Source organism: Heterodontus francisci, chromosome 14 (assembly GCF_036365525.1).
Source record: "Heterodontus francisci isolate sHetFra1 chromosome 14, sHetFra1.hap1, whole genome shotgun sequence".
Lineage (NCBI taxonomy): Eukaryota > Metazoa > Chordata > Chondrichthyes > Heterodontiformes > Heterodontidae > Heterodontus > Heterodontus francisci.
The window spans coordinates 79,496,109-79,521,776 of record NC_090384.1 but is presented as its reverse complement, the minus strand read 5'-3'; the positions used below and the strand labels follow the sequence as shown (position 1 = coordinate 79,521,776).

At 44.4% G+C, this 25,668-nt stretch overlaps 1 protein-coding gene across 1 annotated transcript in view; it reads left to right on the top strand.

The window, feature by feature from the left end:
- Positions 1 to 25,668, top strand: part of cstpp1 (centriolar satellite-associated tubulin polyglutamylase complex regulator 1) — a 458,657-nt gene that overhangs the window by 417,736 nt on the left and 15,253 nt on the right. Inside the window, exons 6-7 of the mRNA XM_068046902.1 lie at positions 4,164 to 4,353; positions 10,992 to 11,101. Coding sequence (XP_067903003.1) covers positions 4,164 to 4,353; positions 10,992 to 11,101 — 300 coding nt within the window. The remainder of the gene's footprint in view (positions 1 to 4,163; positions 4,354 to 10,991; positions 11,102 to 25,668) is intronic.

Below are 25,668 nucleotides of genomic sequence, written 5' to 3'. Positions count from 1 at the left end.
GAGGCCGTGGAAACTGGCACTTGATTTTGAGAATATCTGTATACCTAATCCTCCTCCTTTCATCCCACTTTTGCCTCATGCTTCAATCTCTTCTGATTTAGAAGCTGCAGATGTGTAAGTATGCACTCCTTACTTTCTCCTCGTCAATTACCACAACCCAACCCTTGTTCCTTTTTCACTTCAGAACTGGAGCTTTCCCAGACACTGAAGGAAGAGGAAGAAGCCAATGAGATGAACAGACACTGTCATTTGATCTTACACTCACAGCTATCAGCTCAGATACTGACATTGCACCTATATAAAGGCTAGGATCGAGGACAGATCTGCACATGGTGAGACACTGAGCCCAAGTGTGCAGGATCCAGGGAAGGGTGGGAGGATAGTGCCCAGTAGCCAACCTTTGGCTTGGCATGGTGGGTCATATGTAGCTGGCACAGAGGACTGCTGCAGAATGAAGGAATCATGATTACTGCCAGGATAATTGGCATTCACCTGCATGATAAGCAGCATGTGGTCACACGACAACTGCACATTGAAGGAGTGGAATCCCTTTCGGTTCATGCATCAAGCAACTATGGTTGGAGGCCTTGTTCGCAAGTAGCAACACATTCATCGCTTTTTCTGTGGAATGGAAATAGCAACATAAGACATAAAACTTTTCTGTAGTACCAGGGTTCCCAAGAGAGAGCCCAAGGTATTATAAATGCTGTGCAGCAGATACCTGCTCTTTCTCTGCCACCACCACTGTCTGCTCCTTCCCTGTGCCGTCTGCATTAACCAATGCTGCATTCTCAAGATCATTAACTGCATCCTCTTGTACATGCACAGTTGTGTTCTTGTTTATAAACATCAGTGAGAAGAACATAGGATTTGGTACATTGCTGTCTTACTTTAGGCCACTGGCAGTGCTCACATGCTATTTTCATGGGTCTACAATGACACAAAAGAGATGAATGTTAGAATGAAGGCTGGTTCTACATACACTTGCAAACAGAACTTGCAGTGCAAGGTACTGTATGTCATATTTGTATAATTATGTTTATGGCAATGTGGAAGTGATTAAGAAGGGGTGACAAAATGGTAGAGCAGGTTGGTACTGGACATGAGATTGGGGAGGCCTAGATCCATATTCTGATATGCCACGATATCCAGGTTAGCCTCATCCAAAGGAGTCAAGGCCATATAGTTTGATGCTTTTTTTCAGAGATTTGTCATCTGCCAGAAGCAAAGAAACCCACTCTGTCTAAATATTAAACTGAAATTATTTGCTAATAATCATGCATGTTTAGATATAATAATCATAATAATGTGTGTGTCAGCCGTGGCTCATTTGTTGATAGCACTGTTGCTTCTGAATTCAAAGGTCATCGGTTCAAGCCCCGCTCCAGCAACTTGAGCCTGTAATCTAGGCTGACAGTCTCAGTGCAGGACTGAAGGAGTGCTGCCCTTTGGAGGTGACGTCTTTCAGGTGAATGCTAAACCGAGGCGCCATCTGCTCTCTCTATCCCGCAGCTCTATTTTGAAGAAAAGCAGGGGAATTCTACCTGGTGTCCTGGACAACATTTAACCCTCAAACAAATCCTTAAAAACAGATTATCAGATCATTATGGTGTTCTTGCTGTTTCCTACTTTACAATAGCGACTACACTTCAAAAGTACTTCACTGACTCTAAAGCACTTTGGGACATCCTGAGGTCATGAAAGGCACTAAATAAATGCAAGTTCTTTCTTTTAATAGTTTTAAAGTATTGAGAGCCAGGAGGACAACCTAACGATTATCTAGTTCTCCATTGATCAAATGACTAAAAATAAGTTCTCAGAAGAACTTAGTAGAATTCTTCTAAGTTTAACAGCTATTTCTCAATAGGTTCAGTGCATAATAGTGGAGCTTCCAATGCGTTGCATATGTGAAGTCAGAGGCTATGGGCTGGATTTTACCTTAGGCGGACGGGAATTCGCCACTGACATAAAAGTCGGTGGCAAACCTGCTTCCACCTAGCCTGGGGATCTGTCCCGTATTTTACAGGTCCCCGGGCTTTAATTGTCCCAAGGCGGGACTTCCACCCACTTGAGGGAGGAGATCCCGCCTGAGTGAGCTGCTGGCCAATCAGCGGGCCAACTGCTCTTAGTCCCAGAAGCGCCACCGGGAGCAGTGGCCACTGCTGGGACTGCAGCCCAGCCAACACCATGGAGCCTGGAGATGAGGTAAGTTGGGCTTGCCTCACCAGGGGGAGCAGTGCTTCCCTGGTGAGGCTGGAGTGGTTTGGAGGGAAGGGGGCGTCTTGGGTCCCGGGGGTGGATTGGGAGACGGGGGTGGCCCTCAATCGGGCACCCTGTGCCCGACTGCTGTGGCCCCCCCCTCCCCAGGGCGCGGAAAGGCCGGCAGCTATCCCCAGCATGCCCTCTTGCCATGGGTAAAATTCTCGTGGAGGCGAGCGAGGGCCCTTAAGTGGCCGTTAAGTGGTCACTTAAGAGCCTTGAATGGCCTCTGGTGGGCGGGCCTTTTACCCTCACCTGCCCGACCGCCGTAAAGTTGACCGGAGGCGGGAGTGGGGCGGGTAGGATTCCCGGAGCCTCCCGTTCAATTTTATGCCACCCCCATGTCACTATCCAACCCACAGGGGTGGCGTAAAATTCAGCCGTATGTTTCTTTATAGCAATAGAAGCGTAATACCATGTAACACACAATGTATTATGAAACTAACAGGGGAATATTTATGTCTTGATAGTCCTTTACCTATACACAGAAAAGAATTGTCTTGAGGAAAACTCTCTGTTGCTAAGGTGGTACTGTATTCAAATTGGCCTGACCTTATAGGCCACAAAATTAAACTCACCAAAACAGAAATATGATTTTCTTATTCCGGTTCAACCACTGTGAACAGGGGAAATGCTGTAAATAGATCAATCATGAAGGTTTTTGCTGTTATTCAGGGACGTTTGTCCAAACAAACAGTAAAATAGCAGGTCTGTCTTCTTTCCTGAGATAAACCGAAGGAAATGGTCCATTATGCTCCAGATGTTCCAGCTTAGCAGCTGCATGTAAAGCCCCTGTTTCTCCCTTTGAAGTTATCAATGTCAGATGAAACCAGTAGAGATGAATGTCTTTCTTTCTAACTTTTTAATGTTTTCTTGGGATGTGATTCGTTCATTGGTAGGTTCTCTTACTGTACAGTTATGATTTACTGTGATGAATATGATTTTGGGCCACTCAGGCATAAATGTAACATAAAAATCTGCTTGTGTGACACTTTGAGGATGGTATCTACATATGTAAATTGTGGTATTGTCTGTCTTATATTACCTCTCAAAACAGTAAACTAGGCCCCCTGAGCCTTCTGCTCCATTTTACGCCCCCCCCAACAGCGGGAAGGTGGCGGGGGTGGGGGGGATGCGTAAAATGGAGCAGAAGGCTCAGGGGGCCCTTCCCAACCTGGTGTTGTCTCTGCTGCCACTTTACGCAGGGCAGCGGTGGCAAAAAAACGGCCTGCCTGCCCCAGGCCAAACAAGACCCTTAAGTGGCCACTTAAGGGCCTCCGCCCGCCATCACGGGGAATTTACCCGTGGCTGATCGGGCGGCCCAGTTCTGAGAAAAGCTGCCTGACAAAAGCAGGCAGCTCTCTGATGGCCTGGGAGCTGGGGGGATGGGGTGGTGTCCCTCATGATCGGGCACCCTATGCCTGACAGAGGGCCACCCCCACTGTCCCAACCGCCTCCAACATCGAACACGTCCCCTCGTTCCCCCAACTGACCACCCTTGCTTTGCCGGGACCCGAATGATCACCCCTGGCGAGGCAACAAAAACATACCTTGGTTCCAGGGCTCCCCAACATCTTCTTTGTGAAGCGAGGCTGCAGTCCCAGCAGTGGCCACCGCTCCTGGTGGCGCTGATGTTAGCAGGAAAATTAAAGGCCGGGCAACCACAAGATGCGGGTCAGATCCCCAGGCCAGGCGGAAGCCGGTTCGCCACTGACTTTTCAGTTGGTGGATGGCTCCTGTCCACCGAGGGAAAACACCCGGCCCAAGTTGTTTCGTATTTTAAGAAGGAACATCCGATTCTATAGTATACTGTACTCAGAAATTTTATAATCAAGGTCATTTCATTTGAAAATGTTTATGTATATAGCACATTTTTGACTTAAAACTTTTGCATTTTCCCTCAGAATTTCTTGAAAGCATTGCTATAATTTACCAAGATCTCCTTATGGGAAAAAATCCAAACGCTGTGATTGTGCCAACTTCCTCAATCCAACAACATCGCTTGCTGTCTAACGATACAGCAACACAAGAAGGCGTTGATGCATCTCAGTTTTATGACTGTTTGGAAACACTCTGTGACAGATATAAGCACCAGTAAGCATTATCTTGAAAGTAATATTTTTTGTGTATATTGAGTCTGTCATTTAGGTTATGATTGTTCAGCCGTCGATCAATTTTCTTCTTCCTTTTGTTTCAGTATTTGGTTTAATTTAATTTTTTTCCTGCTAACATCAGTTTTCTCACCCATCGCATTCTACCAAAAAAATTAATTCCAGTTGGATTCCAAAAAAAAATACCCATTGTGATTCCTCGTCTGACCAACTGTCGATCCTTATATATAACATTTCACACCGAATAAACAGATATTAAAAAATTGCAAGCTTACCCATTAAGTTACCCATTGTTCTTATAATTTTTGCCTCTCATGTATGGCCCACTGCATCCCATTGTGCCTCATAGACATCCTTAAACTGTGCTGCATTATTCCTGATTATTTGTGGCCCAGCCTACCTAGCTGAGGTCTGATGTTCATGGACCACTGGTCAGGCTGGCATCTTTCACAATACTTGTGCAATGAATATACAAACATATGAACATATGAATTAGGAGCTGAAGTAGGCCATTCGGCCCCTTTATCCTGCTCCACCATTCAATAAGATCATGGCTGATCTGGTTCTGTCTTGAATTCCACACTCCCATCTACCCCGATAACCTTTGATTCTCTTGCCTAACAAGAATCTATCTACACCCGCCTGAAAATTATTCAATGACCCTGCCTCCACCAACTTCTGAGGCAGAGAGTTCCAAAGGTGCGCAACTCTGAGAGAAAAAAATTCTCCTCATCTCTGTCCTAAAAGGGCAACCCCTAATTTTAAAACAGTGCCCCCCAGTTCTGGACTCACCCACAAGAGGAAACATCCTTTCCACATCCACCTTGTCAAGACCGTTCAGGATCTTATATACTTCAATCAAGTCTCCCCTCACTCTTCCAAACTCCAGTGAAAACAAGCCCAGTCTGTCCAACCTTTCCTCTTAAGACAACCCACTCATTCCACGTATCAATCTCGTAAACCTCCTCTGAACCACCTCCAATGCATTCACATCCTTCCTTAAATAAGGAGACCAAAACTGCACACAGTATTGGAGATGTGGCCTCACCAATGCCCTCTATAACTGAAGCATAACATCCTTACCTTTATTTTCAATTCCTCTAGTAATAAAGGATAGCATTCCATTAGCCATTTTTATTACTAGCTGCACCTACATACTAACTTTTTGTGACTCATGCGCAGGAACACCTAGATCTCTCTGCACCTCAGAGTTCTGCAGTCGTTCTCCATTTTACTCTGCTTTTTTATTCTTCCTGCCAAAGTGAACAGCTTCACATTTTCCCACATTATCCTCCATCTGCCAGATTTTTGCCCACTCACTCAACCTATCTATATCGTCTGAAGCTCCTTATGTCCTCTTCACAACATACTTTCCGACCTATCTTTGTGTCATCTACAAATTTAGCTACCATGCCATCGCTCCCCTCATCTAAGTCATTGATATAAATTGTAAAAGTTTGATGCCCCAGCACAGACCCCTGCAGGACCCCACTCATCACATCCTGCCAATCAGAAAAGGACCCATTTATGCATACTGTCTGTTTTCTACCAGCCAGCCAATCTTCTATCCATGCTAATATGTTACCCACTACACCATGAACTCCTACTTTGTGCAATAACCTTTTATATGGCACCTTGTCAAATGCCTTCTGGAAATCCAAGTACAGTATGTCAACAGGCTCCTCTTTATCCATGGCACGTGTAACTCCTTCAAAGAACGCCAATAAATTGGTTAAATATGATCTCCCTTTCACAAAACCATGCTGACTATTCCCCATTACCTTGAGTTTTTCTAAGTTCCCAATAAGGCCTCCTTAATGATCGATTCTAACACCTTCCCCATGACAGAAGTCAAGCTAACTGGCCTGTAGTTACCTGTTTTCTGCTCCCCACCCCTTTTTGAATAGAAGGATTATATTTGCTATTTTCCAGTCCGATGGAACCTTTCCAAAAACTAGTGAATTTTGAAAAATTAACACCAATGCATCTACTACCTCATTAGCTATCTCTTTTAAGATCCTAGGATGAACAGAATTGCACTGTGAAACTGATGTAAATAACCATGTAACAAGACCATAATTCCCAAAAATCAATGAAATGTTCCAACCTGGGACCAATCTCCCTTCCACACTGCAGCAGCCCTATATTTCACTGCAGCTTTCCAGCTGAAATTGTCACTTTTCTGGTTATTTTTCCAAAATTAATTTTCTAAGTTATTGATTGTGCGAAATACACTTTCACTCATTATATAAGCTCCTCTCTATAGCTATAAACATAATTTCAGCTTAGCTCACCAATACTCTTGCCTCAGAGTCTGAAGTGTGTTCTGCATTATCAGAGGTGCCATATTTCATAAGAGTTATACCAAAGCCCTGTCTGCTTGGTCAGGTGGACATAAACTACCCTTTTTCAAAGAACAGCAAGGTATTTCTCCTGATGTCCATTCAAAATTTATCTCTCAAACAATTGCACAAAAAACAGTCTAACTGATCATTGCCATTGGTGGGACCTTGCTGTGCTCAAACTGGCTGCTGTGTTGCCTTTTGGACAGTAACTATTCTTCAAAAAGTAATTTATTAGTTTTAAAGTATTTTGGGACTTCACTATATAAATACAAATCATTTTCTTTTTCTGTCTCCAAATTCTGGCCCTGCTTCAGTCCCAGACTTTGCCATTCACTGCCTTGCCTCATGCCAGTTTCCATATACACCCATACTTTACTGCTCGTTCCTTTCCCTCCCTTGCGTATTTTTAAAATACACTGACATTGTTTAATTAGAATCTCAGCCATTTAATTTGTACTGTTAAGAGATAATTACATAATTTATAAAGTGATGCATAGGTTCTGAAATATAAAAAAATACAATTTTGCATAAGTAAATGTTTTCAAGTAATAGAATGAATCATGAAAGGATAATTACACTGAGTACTAAAGTAAACTGTGGAGTGCAAGCCAAATATTAAGAGTAGAAAGAATTGATCTTTAAAAAATGATATAGACAGCAAAGCAAAATACAAATAATTAGGGTATATGAGTTATTTAGCATTTAGTTTAATATTTCTATTCATGAGTAATTCCACTGGAGATCAACAATATAGAAAAACATGGTCCTCAGATACTTTCCTAAGAAGCTGCTTATAATCACACATTTCACAAGTGAGAAGATTGGATTTTCTGAGCTAGAGTCCTGTAGCATTCAATTTTACAACGTGCTGCAGCCTCAGAGCAGAGAAAAAAAAGTGTCAGCACAAACTGATTGGGAGGGAGTAGAATTTCAGTGTAAACTGGCAGGAAATGTGAAGGGTGCCATTGTGAACTGAGATTGAGAAGTGGGCTGTGTAAAACGGGGGTTGAATGGGAAATAAATTTCACTGTAACACTGTATAAATAATTTGAAAACAATTTAATAATCGCTGACTATCACTTTCACACACTCTGTGAAGTATCTTTACTGCTGGTCTCTATTGCCTTTAAAAGGACGAGTGTGCAGTCACTGGGGTATCTCTACTATCTTTGCAGTCACATGCCCTTCTCACCGTGATGTCCCAGTGCCAGTCTCTGCAGCTTTCACATGCTTACTGTAATGTGTTTGCCGTCTGAAAAGGATCAGTAATGTAAGGAAACAAAGAGATTTTGCTGCTTCACTGTTTTAACCCCCTCTGCAAATAGATTACAAGATATGAGTTGTTATCTTAATTGCACTGTGCTTTATCTTTCATCAAATCATAAACCCTTGTAACAGAGTTCACGGAAAGTAATGTTTTGTTGAAACCAGTATCGGCAATTTTGTTTACCCAGTACAAACTCGATCAGTACAAATCAGAGTTTTATTGAGATATTGTTTTAAGCAAGACATTATGCTGCCTCAAAACTGATACCAACAAAAAACCTAGCGCTAAAACCATAAATTTTCATATCAAAACAGAATCAATTTGCAGTTTGGCGGGATTTACATTGCTAAGTTTGTGCCAAAGTTCAATCCGTGCCAGACAGATTCTGGCATGAACTCAGAAATTTAAGCAGGTTATTGAATCATTCAGCCATAAAGCAGAGACATGTTAAATCTTAAAGAATGCCAATTTTTTTCTAAACATATGAAGTTTCTGTTTATTCAGCAGAGTAAAAGTTAATAAACTACTGACTGCATCTTACACTATTCCAAATAATCAAGAAACATAAAGGACAGCTGCTGTTCCAACAATGACAGTGATCTTACAGGAAATGTTTAGTCTGTGTCTCCAGACTTTTGAAAGAAAATGGTCAAATGGCAGCAGCCTACATCCTCTCTAAAGATGACTGTTTAGTTAAGGCATGCTGTGTAACAGAACATCATACCTTCTTCTGCTGAATCTACCATTAGTGAGCCATAGCTTTATTCATTGGACTTCCTTGTTACTACATCTGAGTTCGTTCTATGCCATGCACTTGTATTTAGCAGAATGATGCTTAAGATACTTTGGTGGAATTTTTCCAGTAAAATATTTCCAAATATCCACCTCTAAATTCAAAAACTGGAAGACATTTTTACAATTTAAATGAGTAGAGATCCAAAACACCGCTAAACGTAATCACTAACTTGTGGTTTGCAAACCACACTGCTTACTATCTTTATATGTATAATGTTGCAGTTCTACTCACATTTTACATTAACACAGTGCAACATTTTCCACTGAAATCCCTCAAATCCCAAGAGGCAACATGGATCTCCCTTCAAACAGAAATCCCTCAGTTCAGATCTCCCACCAAGGCCAGTTTCAGCAATGGTGCCTATTGACTTTGGGTATCCTCCAGACAATACTCTCAGGGATAGGAAAAAGCAAAGGGAAAATTGGCAGATCACCAAATTCATAACTCAAAAGGTATCTCAAAATGAACCTGGCTTTTTATTCTCAGCCCCACCTCCACCATGGGGAATGGGTAACCTAACTACCCGCCTGCTTACAAATAGGTACAAAACGTTATGGCTTAAACCCTATTAGGAGATATTATTCTTAGCAATGTTGTTATAGACAACCCAGCAGAAAGTCATTCTGTCTTCAGACAATTTTGTAGTGTTTACCAATCTGATATCCTGATTACAAGAAGGGTTGAAAGATTATTGGAAGATTTTTAGGTGCGATGGCAGTAGCCATTTTTGTAGCATCCAATGGACCTTGTGCAGATCCTCCTTTTCCCCATCAATAACCATCACCCGGCCTTGGTTTTTGACTTTACATGGTGAACCTTCGGAAGACAATCTACTCCGGGGCAACCACTTTAACAGCTTCTCCCTGCAGTTGACAATGGAAACAAACATGTCTTTTACAGTTTTCATTATATCTTGTCAAGACAAATAGATGATAAATAATCAATGAGAATTAAGGACAGTAAGCCTACCTGTCCACAAAACTTCCAGTCCATTGTACAGGCAAGTCATTTGTCTGATCCAACCACTCTATGAGCTGGCAGTTCAATAAACAAAAAGGCATTAATTTCTTCTTTGTCAAGATGTGATCCTACTAATATGCTGATGTTTATGTTGTTTAGGTCAAGAGCTTGCTCAGCATTTAGTTAGGGTAGACATTAGAACAGCAGACACTTTAAGTTGTTTCAAAGTTCAACTCAAAGGTAAAAGATCCACCCAGAGAAAGTTTAGAATATTTCAGGAGTTTCAGTATCCTGAGATTTGTTTCCCTATGTGGATTTACCATCAGTTCCTATATTACTGCTCAAGCAAAGATGCTGAAAGGCATCTCCTTTCCCTAAGCACACAGATTTCTGTGTGCGTATCCCATTTCCTCTAATCCCAGGAGTGTTCAAAAATGCCTTAATGGCCTCTCAAAATATGCTTTTATCATAAAATCATAGAATGCTTAGAGCACAGGAGAAGCCCGTTTTATGCAAGAGCAATTTAGCTAATCTCATTCCCTGCCCTTTCCCTGTAGCCCTGCAATTCTTTCCTTTCAGGTATAATCCAATTCCCTTTTGAAAACCATGATTGAATCTGCTATTACCACCCTTTCAGGCAGTGCATTCCAGATCATAATCATTTGCTGCATAAAAAAGTTTTTCCTCATGTCGCCTTTAGTTTCTTTGTCAATCACTTTAAATTGGTGACCTCTAGTTCTCTACCCTTCCACCAATGGGAACAGTTTCTCCCTATCTACTCTGTCCAACCCCCTGATGATTTTGAACATTTGGAGTGTTGCAATAAGCAGTTGCATGGTCTCATAGTCTCACAGGAAGAAATATCCTTTCCTTTCACAACTGGGAGTCAAGTAATGCATCTAAATCCAGAAACTTTGGTTAGTAGTCTTGCTACTGAAAAGAGACCACTGTTAGAGCAAAGTCTTCCATTCTCAGTGGTAGGGCTTATCGTGCAAAATGGAAAAGGTCTATGCAATGTGTTCTACTATGTTAGTTAATCCAATCTCTTTTATGATTGCCTGTATCTTCTGTCATATCTACTGTTCAACTCCTCAGCAATTGTAACACATTTTCAAAGGTTTCTCTTCAGTATTTACCCTCATAAGTGTATAATATATTCACTGAAAATAAATTGAGCATTTAAAAGAGTGTGCTTTATGTTTTATTAAATGCAAGTGAAAAAGATAAGAACAAATACGTGTTTCTTTTTATAGTTACCCACCAACTCCATACCTTAAGCAGATCCTCCACAAAGTGCAACGAGTGACATTCTTCGGATTTCTGATGGCTCTTGCAAAGCATGAGGGGATTAACTGCAAATTAGGTAGGTACTAATTATGGGGGAAGTATATTTTGGGATTGCTGGAATTTTAAATAAATGTTTAGCACAATGTGTAAGTTCTGCAATAAATATGTTATTGACTTAGCAAGACCTCATCAGTCAAACAACTAGATGTTCAGATAGTTCATGTTAAAAATGTCAGGTGGGAAGTTTAAGATGGGTTTATGTTGGCCTATTTGACTATCTCTTTCTGGTGATAGTTAATCAACCAAGGGAATCAGGCTGTTCTTCAGTAAAGTTAAAGGTAGTCTGTTGTGAAATGTATCCTGATATTTCTTTCTCTCATTAGCCTTAACATATATTTAGTGAACCTATAAATACACTGCAATGAGTGTTGCCGTGTAATTAAATGGTTCCTAATGCATTTTGTTATTTACATGTACATGCATGCCAACATTTAAAGCTGAGAAAAGGTGATAAACAACTTCAGAAAAAGCTAACGCAGCTCCAAAAAAAGCAAACAACTCAAAAAAGCAAAGTACAACTGAGAAAAATGATCAAGGTCACTGGTTCAGGATGTTTAAATTCCTTTTTTGTTGCATTGGATTTCAGTATCTTTATTAATGTTTTAGGATCACATCACGCAATTCAGTTTGTTTTTTTTGTGCACCACTTCATTTTGTCCAGTTCCAAAGTCTTGATTACCACCTTTGTATGCTGGCTTCCTGATCTTGCCAGCAGCGGCGAGGCCTTGTGGCGGCCCCCCCCCCCCCCCACTCTGCACCCCCCGCCACCCCACCCCCACTGCTCAGCGCTCAGCGACGGTACCGTCATTTAAATATTCAGATTAATTTACTTATCTGCATTAATGAAGTTCCCGTCGCCTCCTGATGGGCCACCGCGATCTTTATCCCGGCAGCTGGCACGGCCGTGCCTACAAATCCCCATCCGGGGAAACAAGGCACACCACCTGTGAGGAGGGGGGAGGAGGGAAGTTTATCAGAGCGGGAGGTGGGAGCGGGGTCATACTTACTTGATTGGTCTAGGGGGTAATGGGAAGGGTTACAGGTAAAAGGTTCTGAACTTTGCAGGGTGGGGGAAGGTCATAAATTCAAGCTAAGTATTTTGGGGTGGGGGGAAGAGCAGGAATAACTTGTAATGCTGTTGGGGGGGGGAGGGGCTGGAAAGATTTTGTAAATTATTGTGAATAATTTTAAATTCACTGTTCCTTTAAAAATTTAAATTGTCATTTAGGGCTCTAAGCCCTTGAAAAATGGCGCCAGCGCCTGCGCAGTGGCTCCGGACACCGTTGCTAGGGACAGCTCGCCTGCCCCCTCCAAGTCATCCAGCGAGCGGTTCGGCAGCAGCAACATAAAATCCAGCCCTTGATGTTTCCCTCAGAATAATCAAATACTCAGCAATGTACTCAGTTGGCTGACTCTGAAGGGTACTGGCAGTAAGTCCCAAGCTGCTTGCTAATTACTTAGTGCCCTGCATGAATACATCCCAAACTGCTGTGCCTCAGTCTATTTGGTAAAACGTAAGCTGCAAAGATATTTGTAGTGTCATAAACAGTGAGCTTATTTAAAAGGTAGGCCTCTAAAAGAATGGAATGAAAAGAATCCACAAGCACCCAGGGCTGAATTTTCAATCACCTGTGGGGGCGAGTTTGGGTGCAGGCAGGTCGGAAAATTGTGCACTCAGAAGGTGCCACTGGTACCTGACACCTCAGTGATGTGGTTCGATTTTCAAAGGGAAGTGGGAGGGGGGAAAGCGGCAACCTGCACACCTCCAGTTAATTGCTTGTTGAGCTCATTGTGGAGCTCATTAGGAGAATTGGGAGCGACAGTTAGCAATTTTCAAGTGGCAAGCACGGGGAACATGGAGGGTCTGGGACACGTCTGAGCATAGCTGTCAGAAACACAACGGAGAGCCATTAGTGCAGAGTGAAAAAGTTGTATAAACTGGGAGGTTTAAACTCAGTTGCTCTTATAGTGCCACAGGGTTGCCATTGCTAGAGCTGAGAGGCTTGATTTTGTGAGGAGAGCGTGTTTGGACTCGAGAGGAACGTGAGGCTGCTGACATCCATAGCCACTTCTACCCATGCCTGCTTGGTCAGGCTCACTGGAGCTCTTCTTCCAGACCGAGAGAAGAGTACAGCTCTCCTGTCCACCACAGCCTCAATCAGGGCCTCAAAGGAGGCACCAGAAAAAAATGGTGCTGCCCGGGGCCAGATGCCTAAACCACCACTCTGCTCTCCCTACTCATCCATTTTCAAAGGCAACAGCAAGCCCAGTCATGGCTGCCAATTGCCTTTTGAATTATCCCTCCGTGCTTAGCTCCCACCTCCTGCCCGTGCCCGATGCCCCTAATTGGGTGCCAAACTCGGCTCCAGGCCAATCAGTGGCTGACACTTTGACAATTGCATTGCATCACTGATGCTGACACAGTGTGGGGTCAGGATCCGAAAATGTTCCAGGCGACCCTGGAATGAAAATTCGATCCCCAGTGTTTGAGGTAATTCATCCTACACCAGTTGTTACAACATCTTGTGATTACAATAGATCACAATGCACAAATGGCATATTGTCTTTTTTCCAGTGCAAGAGATTTAAGCTCTGGAATCTGTAGCTGCATTTTTGAAAGGACCATTCTACATACATTTGTGAAAGTACATTGTTGTACATTTATATCCATAGTATAGTGGTGGGAGAGGAGCAAGGATGTTATCGGGTGGGAGTGTGTGGAGGATGAGGTGGCTTACATTAGAAAGTACAAGAGCCACCGATGCATCCTTTTGTAACCAGAGGAGGTGTGTTCTAGAGTGATCTCAGTATAGCGTAGGAAATTTGAATCCCTGCTGATTTCTAAAAGCAGACATTGGCCGGGATTTTATTCTGGCGGCGGGGATCTCGATGTCCAGATAAAGCGACGCCGAGATCCCCGCATCGCCTCTTCTCTGGATGGCCTGCCAAATCTTGTGCCAGTCAGGATCAAGGACTGTTGCCGGAAGTCCCACCCTTGGAGAGCTGCCAGCCAATCAGAGGCCAGCAACTACAGATATGGGATCAACTCACTGACAGCTGTACTTTTAAGTGTAGCAGAGCGGAAACTGCAGGGAGCCGACAGCTGCAGAAACACAGGAAATAGCAGCTGTCAGCTTAAAGGCTGCTGTTACAGCAAAGTAAATGTAGGGCAGGTAATCCCATATACCAGAAGGCAGTATTCAACATTGAAAGCATGATGGGGAGGCTGCTACCCTCACAAGGAAATTGCCCATTCAGCCTATAGCACCTATGGCCGGAATTTTTCGTTAGGTGGGGGGGCCCTGCCCACTGGCCGAAAAGTCGATGGCGAACCCGCCGCCACGGGCCTGGCGATCCAGACCGGATTTAACCCTCCCCTTAATTGGTCTTGGGCGGGACTTCCACCTCATTGAGGCAGGAAGTCCCACCTAATGGAGCTGCTGGCCAATCAGCGGGAGTGGTGGCCACTGCTGGGACTACATTCGGCTTCAGGAGGAAGATGAAGGACGGCCCCGGAAAAAATGTAAGTGTCTCCGGCGAGGCCCTAAAAAATCAGTCAGGCCCCAGCGAGGTAAGGGGGTCGGTTAGAGGGGCGGGGGGGAGCATGTTGTGCGTTGGGAGCGAATGGGGCTTCGGGCGCAGCCCTCCATGGGGCACAGGGTACCCGTTCAGGAGGACCCCACCCTGGCCAGCAAGAAGGCTGCCTAGTTTCATCAGGCGGGCTTTCTGAGGCCTCAGCCACCTGCCAGCCAAGGATGAAATACCTGTGACGGCGGGCAGAGGGCCTTGAGTGCCAATTAATTGGCCACTTAAGGGCCTTGATTGGCCTGGGGCGCGTGGGCCGTTTCTCACCACCGCCACCCCGCGAAAATTTGCAGTGGAGGTGGGAGCGGGTCAGGAAGTGCCCCCCCAACCTCCCACTCCATTTTACGCCCTCCTCCCCTCCACTCTGCACCACCAGCCCGCTCTTTTCGGGGTGTAAATTTCTGGCCTATGTGTCTGTCCGGATTCAAGAAGTATTGAACTATTACATGCTGAAACTGAGTCGAACCAAGCCACTGAGCATTGTTTCCCATCATATTGGATGATACCACACATTTTCCCAGGCACTGCAAAGTCCGATCTCTCATGCCTGTGTTACCATCTGCACAATATGAGTTTGCCATATTTAAGTTACATTTTTGTCTTCATAGCTCCTCTGTACTAGGCAACTAGTCTGAATGGCTCTGCTAGGAATAGCCAATGATTTTCTATCCTCTGAACTACTTCTCTTCTCTGAAAGCTTGACCAGCAGTCCTTTCCAATACACTGTAAAGGTTCTGCGACCTGTACTGGAGCTGTGTAATTAGAGAATGACTGTTGATGTAGGGAATTTTTATGGTTGTAGAGCTTTTGAACCTCTAACTGAAGGTTCCAGCTGAACAGCTCAAAGCATAGCTGTTTATTGGGTACAAACGCCAATTCAGGACAGAGATGCTGTAACAGCTACCAGCCATGATCTTTTAACAGAAAATCTCCAAAGGGAGACTCAGCAAAAGAAAAGTTTGGGAACCTCTGTTCTATGTAGAGATATTGTTTCTTAGAAAGAGATGGGCCTGCATGGGACACAAATCCTCAGCAAAATAGAAGGTTGGGAACCTATCCTATATTAAAATTAAATACCATGTATTAGCTTATCAGGTTACTTTGTCCAGACCTCTCTTAAATGCTGTCTATTATACATTAATCATAGGGTGATACAAAGACCCTCTTCCTTTTCTTTTGTAAATCGTGTCCACAGCTTGCAATCTAGAAACAAGGTAGTTACTGTTCCAACATAAATCTTTTTCCACTTACCATAACTTCTTAAAACACCACTACTGTCAATCAGTTACTTCAGTATTCTATAGTTTCAACTTGAACACTCTGAGACTAAAGCTATGAATTAAAATTCCAATGGGATATGCGCCTTAGCTGCTGAAACTTCCCTCACCTGCAGGCATAAACATCATAAAAGAATACTGCTAGGGGAAAAATCACTCAATTTTAAGAGATTATACATTGATGGGATTCTGCAACACACTTTCTTATATTATATTGTTTGCAAAGTTTGAACACAAGCCACTTCTGTTGCACTTGTGAAGAGTTTAGAACATGTCCATCCTTAAAAAATTCAAATTGATGGCTAATGATGTGGAGGCCACCGGTCTGCATCACAGATGTGCATCATTACGAGGAACAGCTCAGCAAGTTTGTCAAGTTTATTTCTAGAAATCAAAATTGATTTATGATTATAACAAAGTACTTGCTTTCATGAGCCATCATAATTCCTATGAATTGTTATTATCTGGTGAAATACTTCAAAAGTGTATATTGCACAATCACTATTAATATTTATAGCTGTGGAAGTGGAAGAGTTTGAAGTAGGAAAAGTCTTGGGGTGGAATTCCCTGTGTCATTGTGCCTAGAGACACGTAATCAGGTGTAAAGCAAATACCTGGGCCAGAATTTTACGCTGCCCCAGCGGGCCGGATGGTGTCCTGGGGGCGGCGTAAAATTGAGCTACAGGCTCCAGGAGGCCTAACCGCCCCGATTCCGCCTCCGACCAAGTTTACGGAGGTCTGCCAGGGGGGTGGGGGGTGAGAAGCGGCCCGCCCGCCCGAGGCCAATCAAGACCCTTAAGGTACCACTTAACAGCCACTTAAGGGCCCTCGCCCGCCTCCATGGGTCTTTTACCCATGGCAAGCGAGTGTTCCGGGGACGTGAAAGGCTGCCCAGCTATAGCTGCCGGCCTTTCCGCACCCTGGGGTGGGGGGGTCCTGGCAATCGGGCACACCCTAGCCTCACCAGGGCATGACTGATTCCCCTGGTGAGGCAACCCAAACTTATCTTCAGTCCCGGCTCCTTGGTATCCTCCTCGGTCGGCTGGGCTGCAGTCCCAGCAGTGGCCATCGCTCCCAGTGGCGCTGCTGACACTGAGAGCTATCGGCCCGCTGATTGGCCGGCAGCTCACTGAGGCGGGACCTCCTCCCTCAAGTGGGTGGAAGTCCTGCCTCGGGCTAATTAAAGTCTGGGGATCCATAAAATACGGGACGGATCTCGAGGCTGGGCAGAAGCGGATTCGGCACCGACATTTACGTCGGAGGCCGGCTCCCGTCCGTCCAGCGTAAAATTCCAGCCCTGGTATAAAAGATTGAGGAATGTTGGGTGCATAATTGTGCTATGCCCCAAGGACCTCGATCATTTACAACTGTCTATTGATCCTGGCGCCCAAATTCTTCTTGGGTCATTATAATGGCTCTGCCCCCAGGCTAAAGAGCTGAACATGTGAACTTGCTGCAATTACACTTGTTCATAATGGGTGTAAAATGATGTGTTAGTAACATTGTAAAAATAGCAGGATAATTCTCTGTGATGGCTACATCTAATTAAGTTGTAAACCTGTTCTCTTATAATGGTTTTGCTAGAAACAGTAAACAGAAACTGTTTATGTTGTTCCATAGCATACAGAGGAAATCTTCTCACCCAGAATTTTCGCTTTTAATCAGTTATTTATGAATGTGGGTATGTGTTTGAGCATATTTTATGTTATAATAAGGGGCTCATAGTTAATTGAAGTACAAGGTATAATCAAGTGTTTTAATCAGATCAGTATTATCCAACTATGCATGCGACATAGTGGAGCATGGAGATGGATGAGAGGCAAGAATCATGTTGGCAGTATGAGAATATGTGGTGCTGCTTTGGGCTGCTATGTGACCTTTTACAACATATTAATACTTGCTCTGTCATCCAAGCCAATTGCTCCTTTACAATAAAATGCCCACTATTGCCAGTATATGTAATAGGTTTACAACAAACCAGGCTAGTTTTACGAGAACTTAGTCAATCTTTTTACTTAATTGAATACAAAAGGAAATAATATAGTGTAATTCAAAATGTAGTTCAGATCAAATATTAGTGTGTTTCATTTTGACATGGGCATATTCCTTTTTGGGAATGCTAAAATCATCACTTCCTAAAATGAAATATCTTTCATGTGGTGTCTTACCTGTGCGTGAAACATAGGTTTAAACTTATCATGTAAACAAAGTGCCTTTGATTGCAGAATCTTATTAACTTACTGCAGTTTGCTAAGAGTATTCAGTAGCTGCAATGTCAGGAAAGGGGATTAATATGTCATCTGTTCATCTGTTATACTGTTATGTAGCTCGTAACAGATTATATCACCCAGCATTCACTCAGTCTATCAGGAAAATCTTGAGTAAAAACTTGATATAATGTTGTGTTCACAAATTAGAATAAGGTTGTATATGGAAGATAAATCATTGCAGTGTATTCTGATCTTAAGATAAAAGGCACTATTAAAACTATATGATTATTAAAACAAATAAATTGCTGTCGAGCTGAATACATTCAAAAGAAAAAAATTGTCAGAGGAAAGAGAATGGGATAACTCTTACAATGAGCTGGCACAAGCACGATGGGCCGATTGGCCTCCTCTGAATCTGAATCTACTCTCGATCGCCAGTAAAGTGATGGAAGGTGTCATTGACAGTGCTATCAAGCAAAACTTGCTGAGCAATAACTTGCTCAGTGATGCTCAGTTTGGGTACCACCAGGGCCATTCAGCTCCTGACCTCATTACAGCCTTTGTTCAAACATGAACAAAAGAGCTGAACTCAAGAGGTGAGGTGAGAGTGACTGCCCTTGACATCAAAGCAGCATTTGACCGAGTATGGCATCAAGGAGCCCTTGCAGAGCTGGAGTCAACGGGAATCAGGGGGAAAACTCTTTGCTGGTTGAAATCGTGTCTAGCACAAAGGAAGATGGTTCTGGTTGTTGGAAGTCAATCATCTCAGCTCCAGGACATCACTGCAGGAGTTCCTCAGGGTAGTGTCCTAGGCCCAACCATCTTCAGCTGCTCATCAATGACCTTCCTTCAATCATAAGGTCAGAAGTGGGAATGTTCGCTGATGATTGCATGATGTTCAGCACCATTCACGACTCCTCAGATACTGAAGCAGTCCGTGTAGAAATGCAGCAAGACCTGGACAATATTCAGGCTTGGGCTGATAAGTGGCAAGTAACATTCATGCCACACAAGTGCCAGGCAATGACCATCTCCAACAAGAAAAAATCTAACCATCTTCCCTTGACATTCAAGGGCCTTACGATCGCTGAATCCCCCACTATCAACATTGACTGTTACCATTGACTAGAAACTGAACTGGAGTAGCCATATAAATAAAAGCAAAATACTGCGGATGCTGGAAATCTGAAACAAAAACAAGAAATGCTGGAATCACTCAGCAGGTCTGGCAGCATCTGTGGAAAGAGAAGCAGAGTTAACGTTTCGGGTCAGCGACCCTTCTTCCGAACTGACAAATATTAGAAAAGTCACAGATTATAAACAAGTGAGGTGGGGGTTGGGCAAGAGATAACAAAGGAGAAGGTGCAGATTGGACCAGGCCACATAGCTGACCAAAAGGTCACGGAGCAAAGGCAAACAATATGTTGAAAGACAAAGCATTAGTACAGATTAGGTGTGAATATACTGAATATTGAACAGCAGCAAGTGCAAACCTGAAGAAAAACAACCTGAAAAAAAACCATATAAATACCTTGGCTACAAGAGCAGGTCAGGGGCTAGGAATCCTGAGGCGAGTAACTCACCTCCTAACTCCCCAAAGTCTGACCACCATCTACAAGGCACAAGTCAGGAGTCTGATGGAGTACTCTCCACTTGCCTGGATGGTTGCAGCTCCAACAACACTCAAGAAGCTCAGCACCTTCCAGGACAAAGCAGCCCACTTGATTGGCATCCCATCCACAAACATCCCTCCACCACCGACGCACAGTAGCAGCAGTGTGTACCATCTACAAGATGCACTGCAGCAACTCATCAAGACTACTCTGACAGCACCTTCCAAACCCCTGACCTCTACCACCTCGAAGGACAAGGGCAGCAGATGCATGGGAACACCACCACCTGCAAGTTCCCCTCCAAGCCACACACCATCCTGACTTGGAACTATATCGTCATTGTTTCACTGACGCTGGGTCAAAATCCTGGAACTCCCTTCCTAACAGCACTGTGGGTGTACCTACCCGACATGGACAGCAGCAGTTCAAGAAGGCAGCTCACCACCACCTTCTCATGGACAATTAGGGATGGGCGCGATGTCCACATCCCATGAAACGAACAAATAAAAAAAAATCTGCGGATCTTATAGCATCATGTAAAATAATCTAGCCATCTTCATAAAAGGATCCATGTTTAGAACTTTTTTTCACACAAATATTAAAATGCCGTGCTTTTATCGCTTCCATGCATAGCTCTGCAATTTTGAGTTTCCACACTCCACGAAGGCAGCGATGAAATGTGCAAGCGAAGCTGCTATAAGGAGTAAAATAGACTGGTATCCTTTCTGCTCCTCAATTCTGTTATTGCTGAGATTGATATAAATCTTTCTTTCAGCTTAGCTCAATTGCTGGGTTGTCTTTCTGAGTTCAAGTCCCACTCTTTAACTTGAATGCATAATATAGATTTGCAATTCAGTGAAGATCTGAAGGAGTTCTGTATTGTTAAAGGCTATGGTTGCCTAGCTAGATGTAAGAGATCATACAATTCGAAGATGAGCAGCATCTGGTTACCTGGTCAGTTCTTCCCTGAATACCACCAAAACAGACTATTTGGTTATTATCTAATTTGCTGTATGTGGGATCTTGCTGTGCACAAAGTGGTTGTCCACGTTTATCACTGACTAAAGTTTAAAAGTAATTCATTGGAACTGAAACCATTTTGGGCATGCTAAGGATATGTAAGGTATTGATTATATAAATGTAAGTTCTTTTGTGCAGAACTCTTCTGGTAATTGAAATGTGTAACAAAAGCTAGACTGTTATTTCTCTCAGTCACAATGCTTCAAGGAAAACTTTTTTTAGTTTTTGATAACTTCTTCTTCTTTGGCCTCCTTGTCTCGAGAGACAATGGATAAGCGCCTGGAGGTGGTCAGTGGTTTGTGAAGCAGCGCCTGGAGTGGCTATAGAGTCCAATTCTAGAGTGGCAGACTCTTCCACAGGTGCTGCAGATAAAATTGGTTGACAGGGCTATTACGCAGTTGGCTCTCTCCTTGCGCTTCTGTCTTTTTTCCTGCCAACTGCTAAGTCCCTTCGACTCACCTTTCTTTAGCCCCGCCTTTATGGCTGCCCACCAGCTCTGGCAATCGCTGGCAACTGACTCCTAAGACTTGTGATCAATGTCACAGGACTTCATGTCGCGTTTGCAGATGTCTTTAAAGCGGAGACAAGCATGGCCGGTGGGTCTGATACCAGTGATGAGGTCGCTGTATAATGTGTCTTTGGGGATCCTGCCATCTTCCATGCGGCTCACATGGCCAAGCCATCTCAGGCGCTGCTGGCTTAGTAGAATGTATATGCTGGGGATGTTGGCCACCTCGAGGACTTCTGTGTTGGAGATACGGTCCACATTGAGTCTACTGAGCTCATAGTTAATGATGGCGGTCTTCCGAGAATCGTTGATTTGCGTAAGGTCTTCCGAAAGGCCAGGACACATAGTTCTGATGTTCCAGCTTGCAAAACCAAGGGCTGGTACCTTCTTTCCTTTTTTGGTCGTGCCATTTGGTGTGGTGTTGCAGTCCACTTGTCGGGCAATGACCCTGAGCTCCAAGCACCCATTGAAGCAGGTGGACTGTAGCGGGACTGAACCTTACTGACCGGGGGCTGCCTGGTTTGAGGCGGGCGGTAGCTGTCCAGTGAGATGCAATGACCTCTCCCACCGACAAAGGCAACCCGTGGTGCCCAATCTCTATGCCAATTGAGCTGGACTTATAACCCGTAACTGCTGCCTTCCGTGTTGATTTGGTCGCTGTGAGGCGACTATGGAGTGACCTCTCCATGGCACATGCCTGGGCGGATGTATGGAGGTTGTGAGTTGCCCAAGCGTCAAAACCCCCCTCTCGGCCTTCCTGGTGGGGTCCAAAGGAGTTCAGAGCACGACGTTTGGCACCTGTATGGCTGCAGGAACTGCCGGAAACATGCCAAAGGTGACACATGACCGCCTTCGGGGTTCCGCTCCAGATTTTCTGTTAGGGTTTACTCCCTTAGCCTTGGTCTCTCCCGAGACGCCCACAAGGCAGTGGGGTCGGTGGATGCCGGTGTGAGGAGGTGGGGGGAAGGGGGTGCGGGGGTGCGGGGGTGCGAGGAGGGTGGGTGCGGTGGGAAGGGGTGCAGGGGAAGGGGGTGCGAGGGGAAGATGGTGCAAGGGGAAGTTGGTGCGAGGGGGAGCCGGGAAGGGGGCTGCAGGGGGTAGGGGAGAGGGGTGCAGGGGAAGGGGGTGCGAGGGGAAGATGGTGCGAGAGGGGAGCTGGGAAGTGGGTGTGAGGGGGGTGGGGGGGAGGGGGTGCAGGCAACAAAACACCTCACCAGCTCCCACCATCGTCCCCCCCACAATGATGCACCGTCACTGGGATCGGGACCCGGGAACCGAGCCGGAGCGGTGGGGAAGGCCCGCGCGGAAACAGCGCAGAGCCGCCGAGTGAGCGGGAGCCGCCGCCGGGACCACGCGGCCACTCGTCCCCCCGATCGCCGCCGCCGTAGTGCAAAAACTACTGGGATTGGGTTGGCTGCCCATTTTGTACCCCGCCAGATTTTACTTTCCATCGATTTCAATGGGAAGCTGATTTGTCCTATAAAACCCACTATTACCACAGACTCCGACTGCATCATGAACATTTAACTATTCGAAGGTTCTTCCCTAAATACTCCCGGATCCCTAAGGCTATATTCATCTGTCCTTATATTTCTACTATTCAACTTTAGTGCCCTGCACACCCAACATCCTCCAACCGCCCCAATAGTCACCATACCCATTAGAGTGCAGAATTCACCACATATTGGAGGCTTGCATGAAGCTATGATTATAAACCCTCATCTCAAAGTCCCATTTTGAAAAGCCAGTCTATTAACCAACATCCAGGTCTTTATAAGGATATTTATCACAAAAATGTATTAACTGGATTCTTCTGCTATGCTAAACCAGATAACTTTTTTCTTCAAATTGACAAACTGCCTGGTGAATCCATACCCACAAGAGACATCTGGGTAGTTATGGAAACAATTGCAAGAAGCCACAAGAAGCTTTAGATGATACAAGTATTACAATTTGGTTTAATTATTTAAATGGTATTGCATAATACAGCCAAAAAGATATATCTTTTCTTGAGCTGATAAACTGGCAATTTAAAACCAAAATGTAGGGCAATGAATGGTGTTTCTAATTCATTCATTACAAAGGATGCTTTCATAATTTGTGTTTGCAAAATCATTTGGTGGCCTACTTTCAACACAGCTTAAGAGCTGTCCATCAGATAGAAGCTAGTTTAACAGAGGAGTGTCAATGTGATATGGCCACAAGGCAACAATTTAGGCATATATGATCCCCACATGTATCATATACATAAAGGCTTCCACATCCCTAAATCCTTATTTTGTAAGATTGGTGAGTTGGAGTAAGGAACCTCAATTTAAGAAACCTGTTGAAGATGTGTTATTTACTAACTCAAGATTGAGGACAATTTTTTTATTTTTTTATTCAAAGAGTTTTTATATTTATCATTATTAGAGGTCAAACAGGTGGAAGCTGTATCCACTTTCTTGCATAAAGATGGTGTTGTGACCCTTGAAATCATGTAATTAATTGGCTTGGAAACAGGGGTCATGGGGGGGCACAGTGGCGCAGTGGCTAGCACCACAGCCTCACAGCTCCAGCGACCTGGGTTCAGTTCTGGGTATTGCCTGTGCAGAATTTGCAAGTTCTCCCTGTGACGATGTGGGTTTCTTCTGGCTGCTCTGGTTTCCTCCCACATGCTAAAGACTTGTGGGGTGATAGGTAAATTGGCCATTGTAAAAAATTACCCCTAGTGTAGGTAGGTGGTAGGAGAGTTGAGGGAAGGTGGGGATGTGAGAGGGAAAAATGGGATTAATATTCTTCTTCTTGGCCTCCTTATCTCGAGAGGCAATGGGTATGCGCCTGGAGGTGATCAGTGGTTTGTGAAGCAGCGCCTGGAGTAGCTATAAAGGCCAATTCTCGAGTGACAGACTCTTCCACAGGTGCTACAGATAAAATTGTTTGTCGGGGCTGTTACACAGTTGGCTCTCCCCTTGCGCTTTTATCTTTTTTCCTGCCAACTGCTCAGTCCCTTCGACTCACCTCTCTTTAGCCCCGCCTTTATGGCTGCCCGCCAGCTCTGGCAATCGCTGGCAACTGACTCCCACGACTTGTGATCAATGTCACAGGAATTCATGTCGCATTTGCAGATGTCTATAAAGCGGAGACATGGACGGCCGGTGGGTCTGATACCAGTGACGAGCTCACTGTACAATGCGTCCTTGGGGATCCTACCATCTTCCATGCGGCTCACATGGCCAAGCCATCTCAAGCGCCACTGGCTCAGTAGGGTGTATATGCTGAGGATGTTGGCTGCCTTGAGGACTTCTGTATTGGAGATACAGTCCTGCCACCTGATGCCAAGGATTCTCCGGAGGCAGCGAAGATGGAATGAATTGAGACGTCGCTCTTGGCTGACATATGTTGTCCAAGCCTCGCTGCCATAGAGCGAGGTACTGAGGACACAGGCTTGATACACTCGGACTTTTGTGTTCCGTGTCAGTGCGCCATTTTCCCACACTCTCTTGGCCAGTCTGGACCTAGCAGTGGAAGCCTTTCCCATGCGCTTGTCGATTTCTGCAATGAGAGACAGGTTACTGATAATAGTTGAGCCTAGGTAGGTGAACTCTTGAACCACTTCCAGAGCGTGGTTGCTGATATTGATGGATGGAGCATTTCTGATGTCCTGTCCCATGATGCTCGTTTTCTTGAGGCTGATGGTTAGGCCAAATTCGGTGCAGGCAGCCGGAATCCTGTTGATGAGTCTCTGCAGATACTCTTCAGTATGAGATGTTAATGCAGCATCATCAGCAAAGAGGAATTCCCTGATGAGGACTTTCCGTACTTTGGTCTTCGCTCTTAGACGGACAAGGTTGAACGACCTGCCACCTGATCTTGTGTGGAGGAAAATTCCTTCGTCTGAAGACTTGAATGCATGTGAGAGCAGCAGGGAGAAGAAGATCCCAAACAGTGTAGGTGCGAGAACACAGCCCTGTTTCACGCCACTCCGGATAGGAAAGGGGTCTGATGAGGCGCCGCTATGCTGAATTGTGCCTCTTATATTGTCATGGAATGAGCCAACTGTGTAACAGCCCCAACAAACAAAATTTTCTGCAGCACCTGTGGAAGAGCCTGTCACTCCAGAATTGGCCTTTATAGCCACTCCAGGCGCTGCTCCACACACCACTGACCACCTCCAGGCGCTTACCCATTGTCTCTCGAGATAAGGAGGCCAAAGAAGAAGTTTCCATTATAAATTGGATTGAGGAGTTTATAATTGAAATTTTAACAGGAAGTGCATGTAGTAGTACTTTAAAACTATTATAGATATATTTTTGAATAGTGGAATTTATAAAATATTATATCAGTTTGAAGTTAATATAATTTTCAAATAAAATCACTGGCAAATCCAA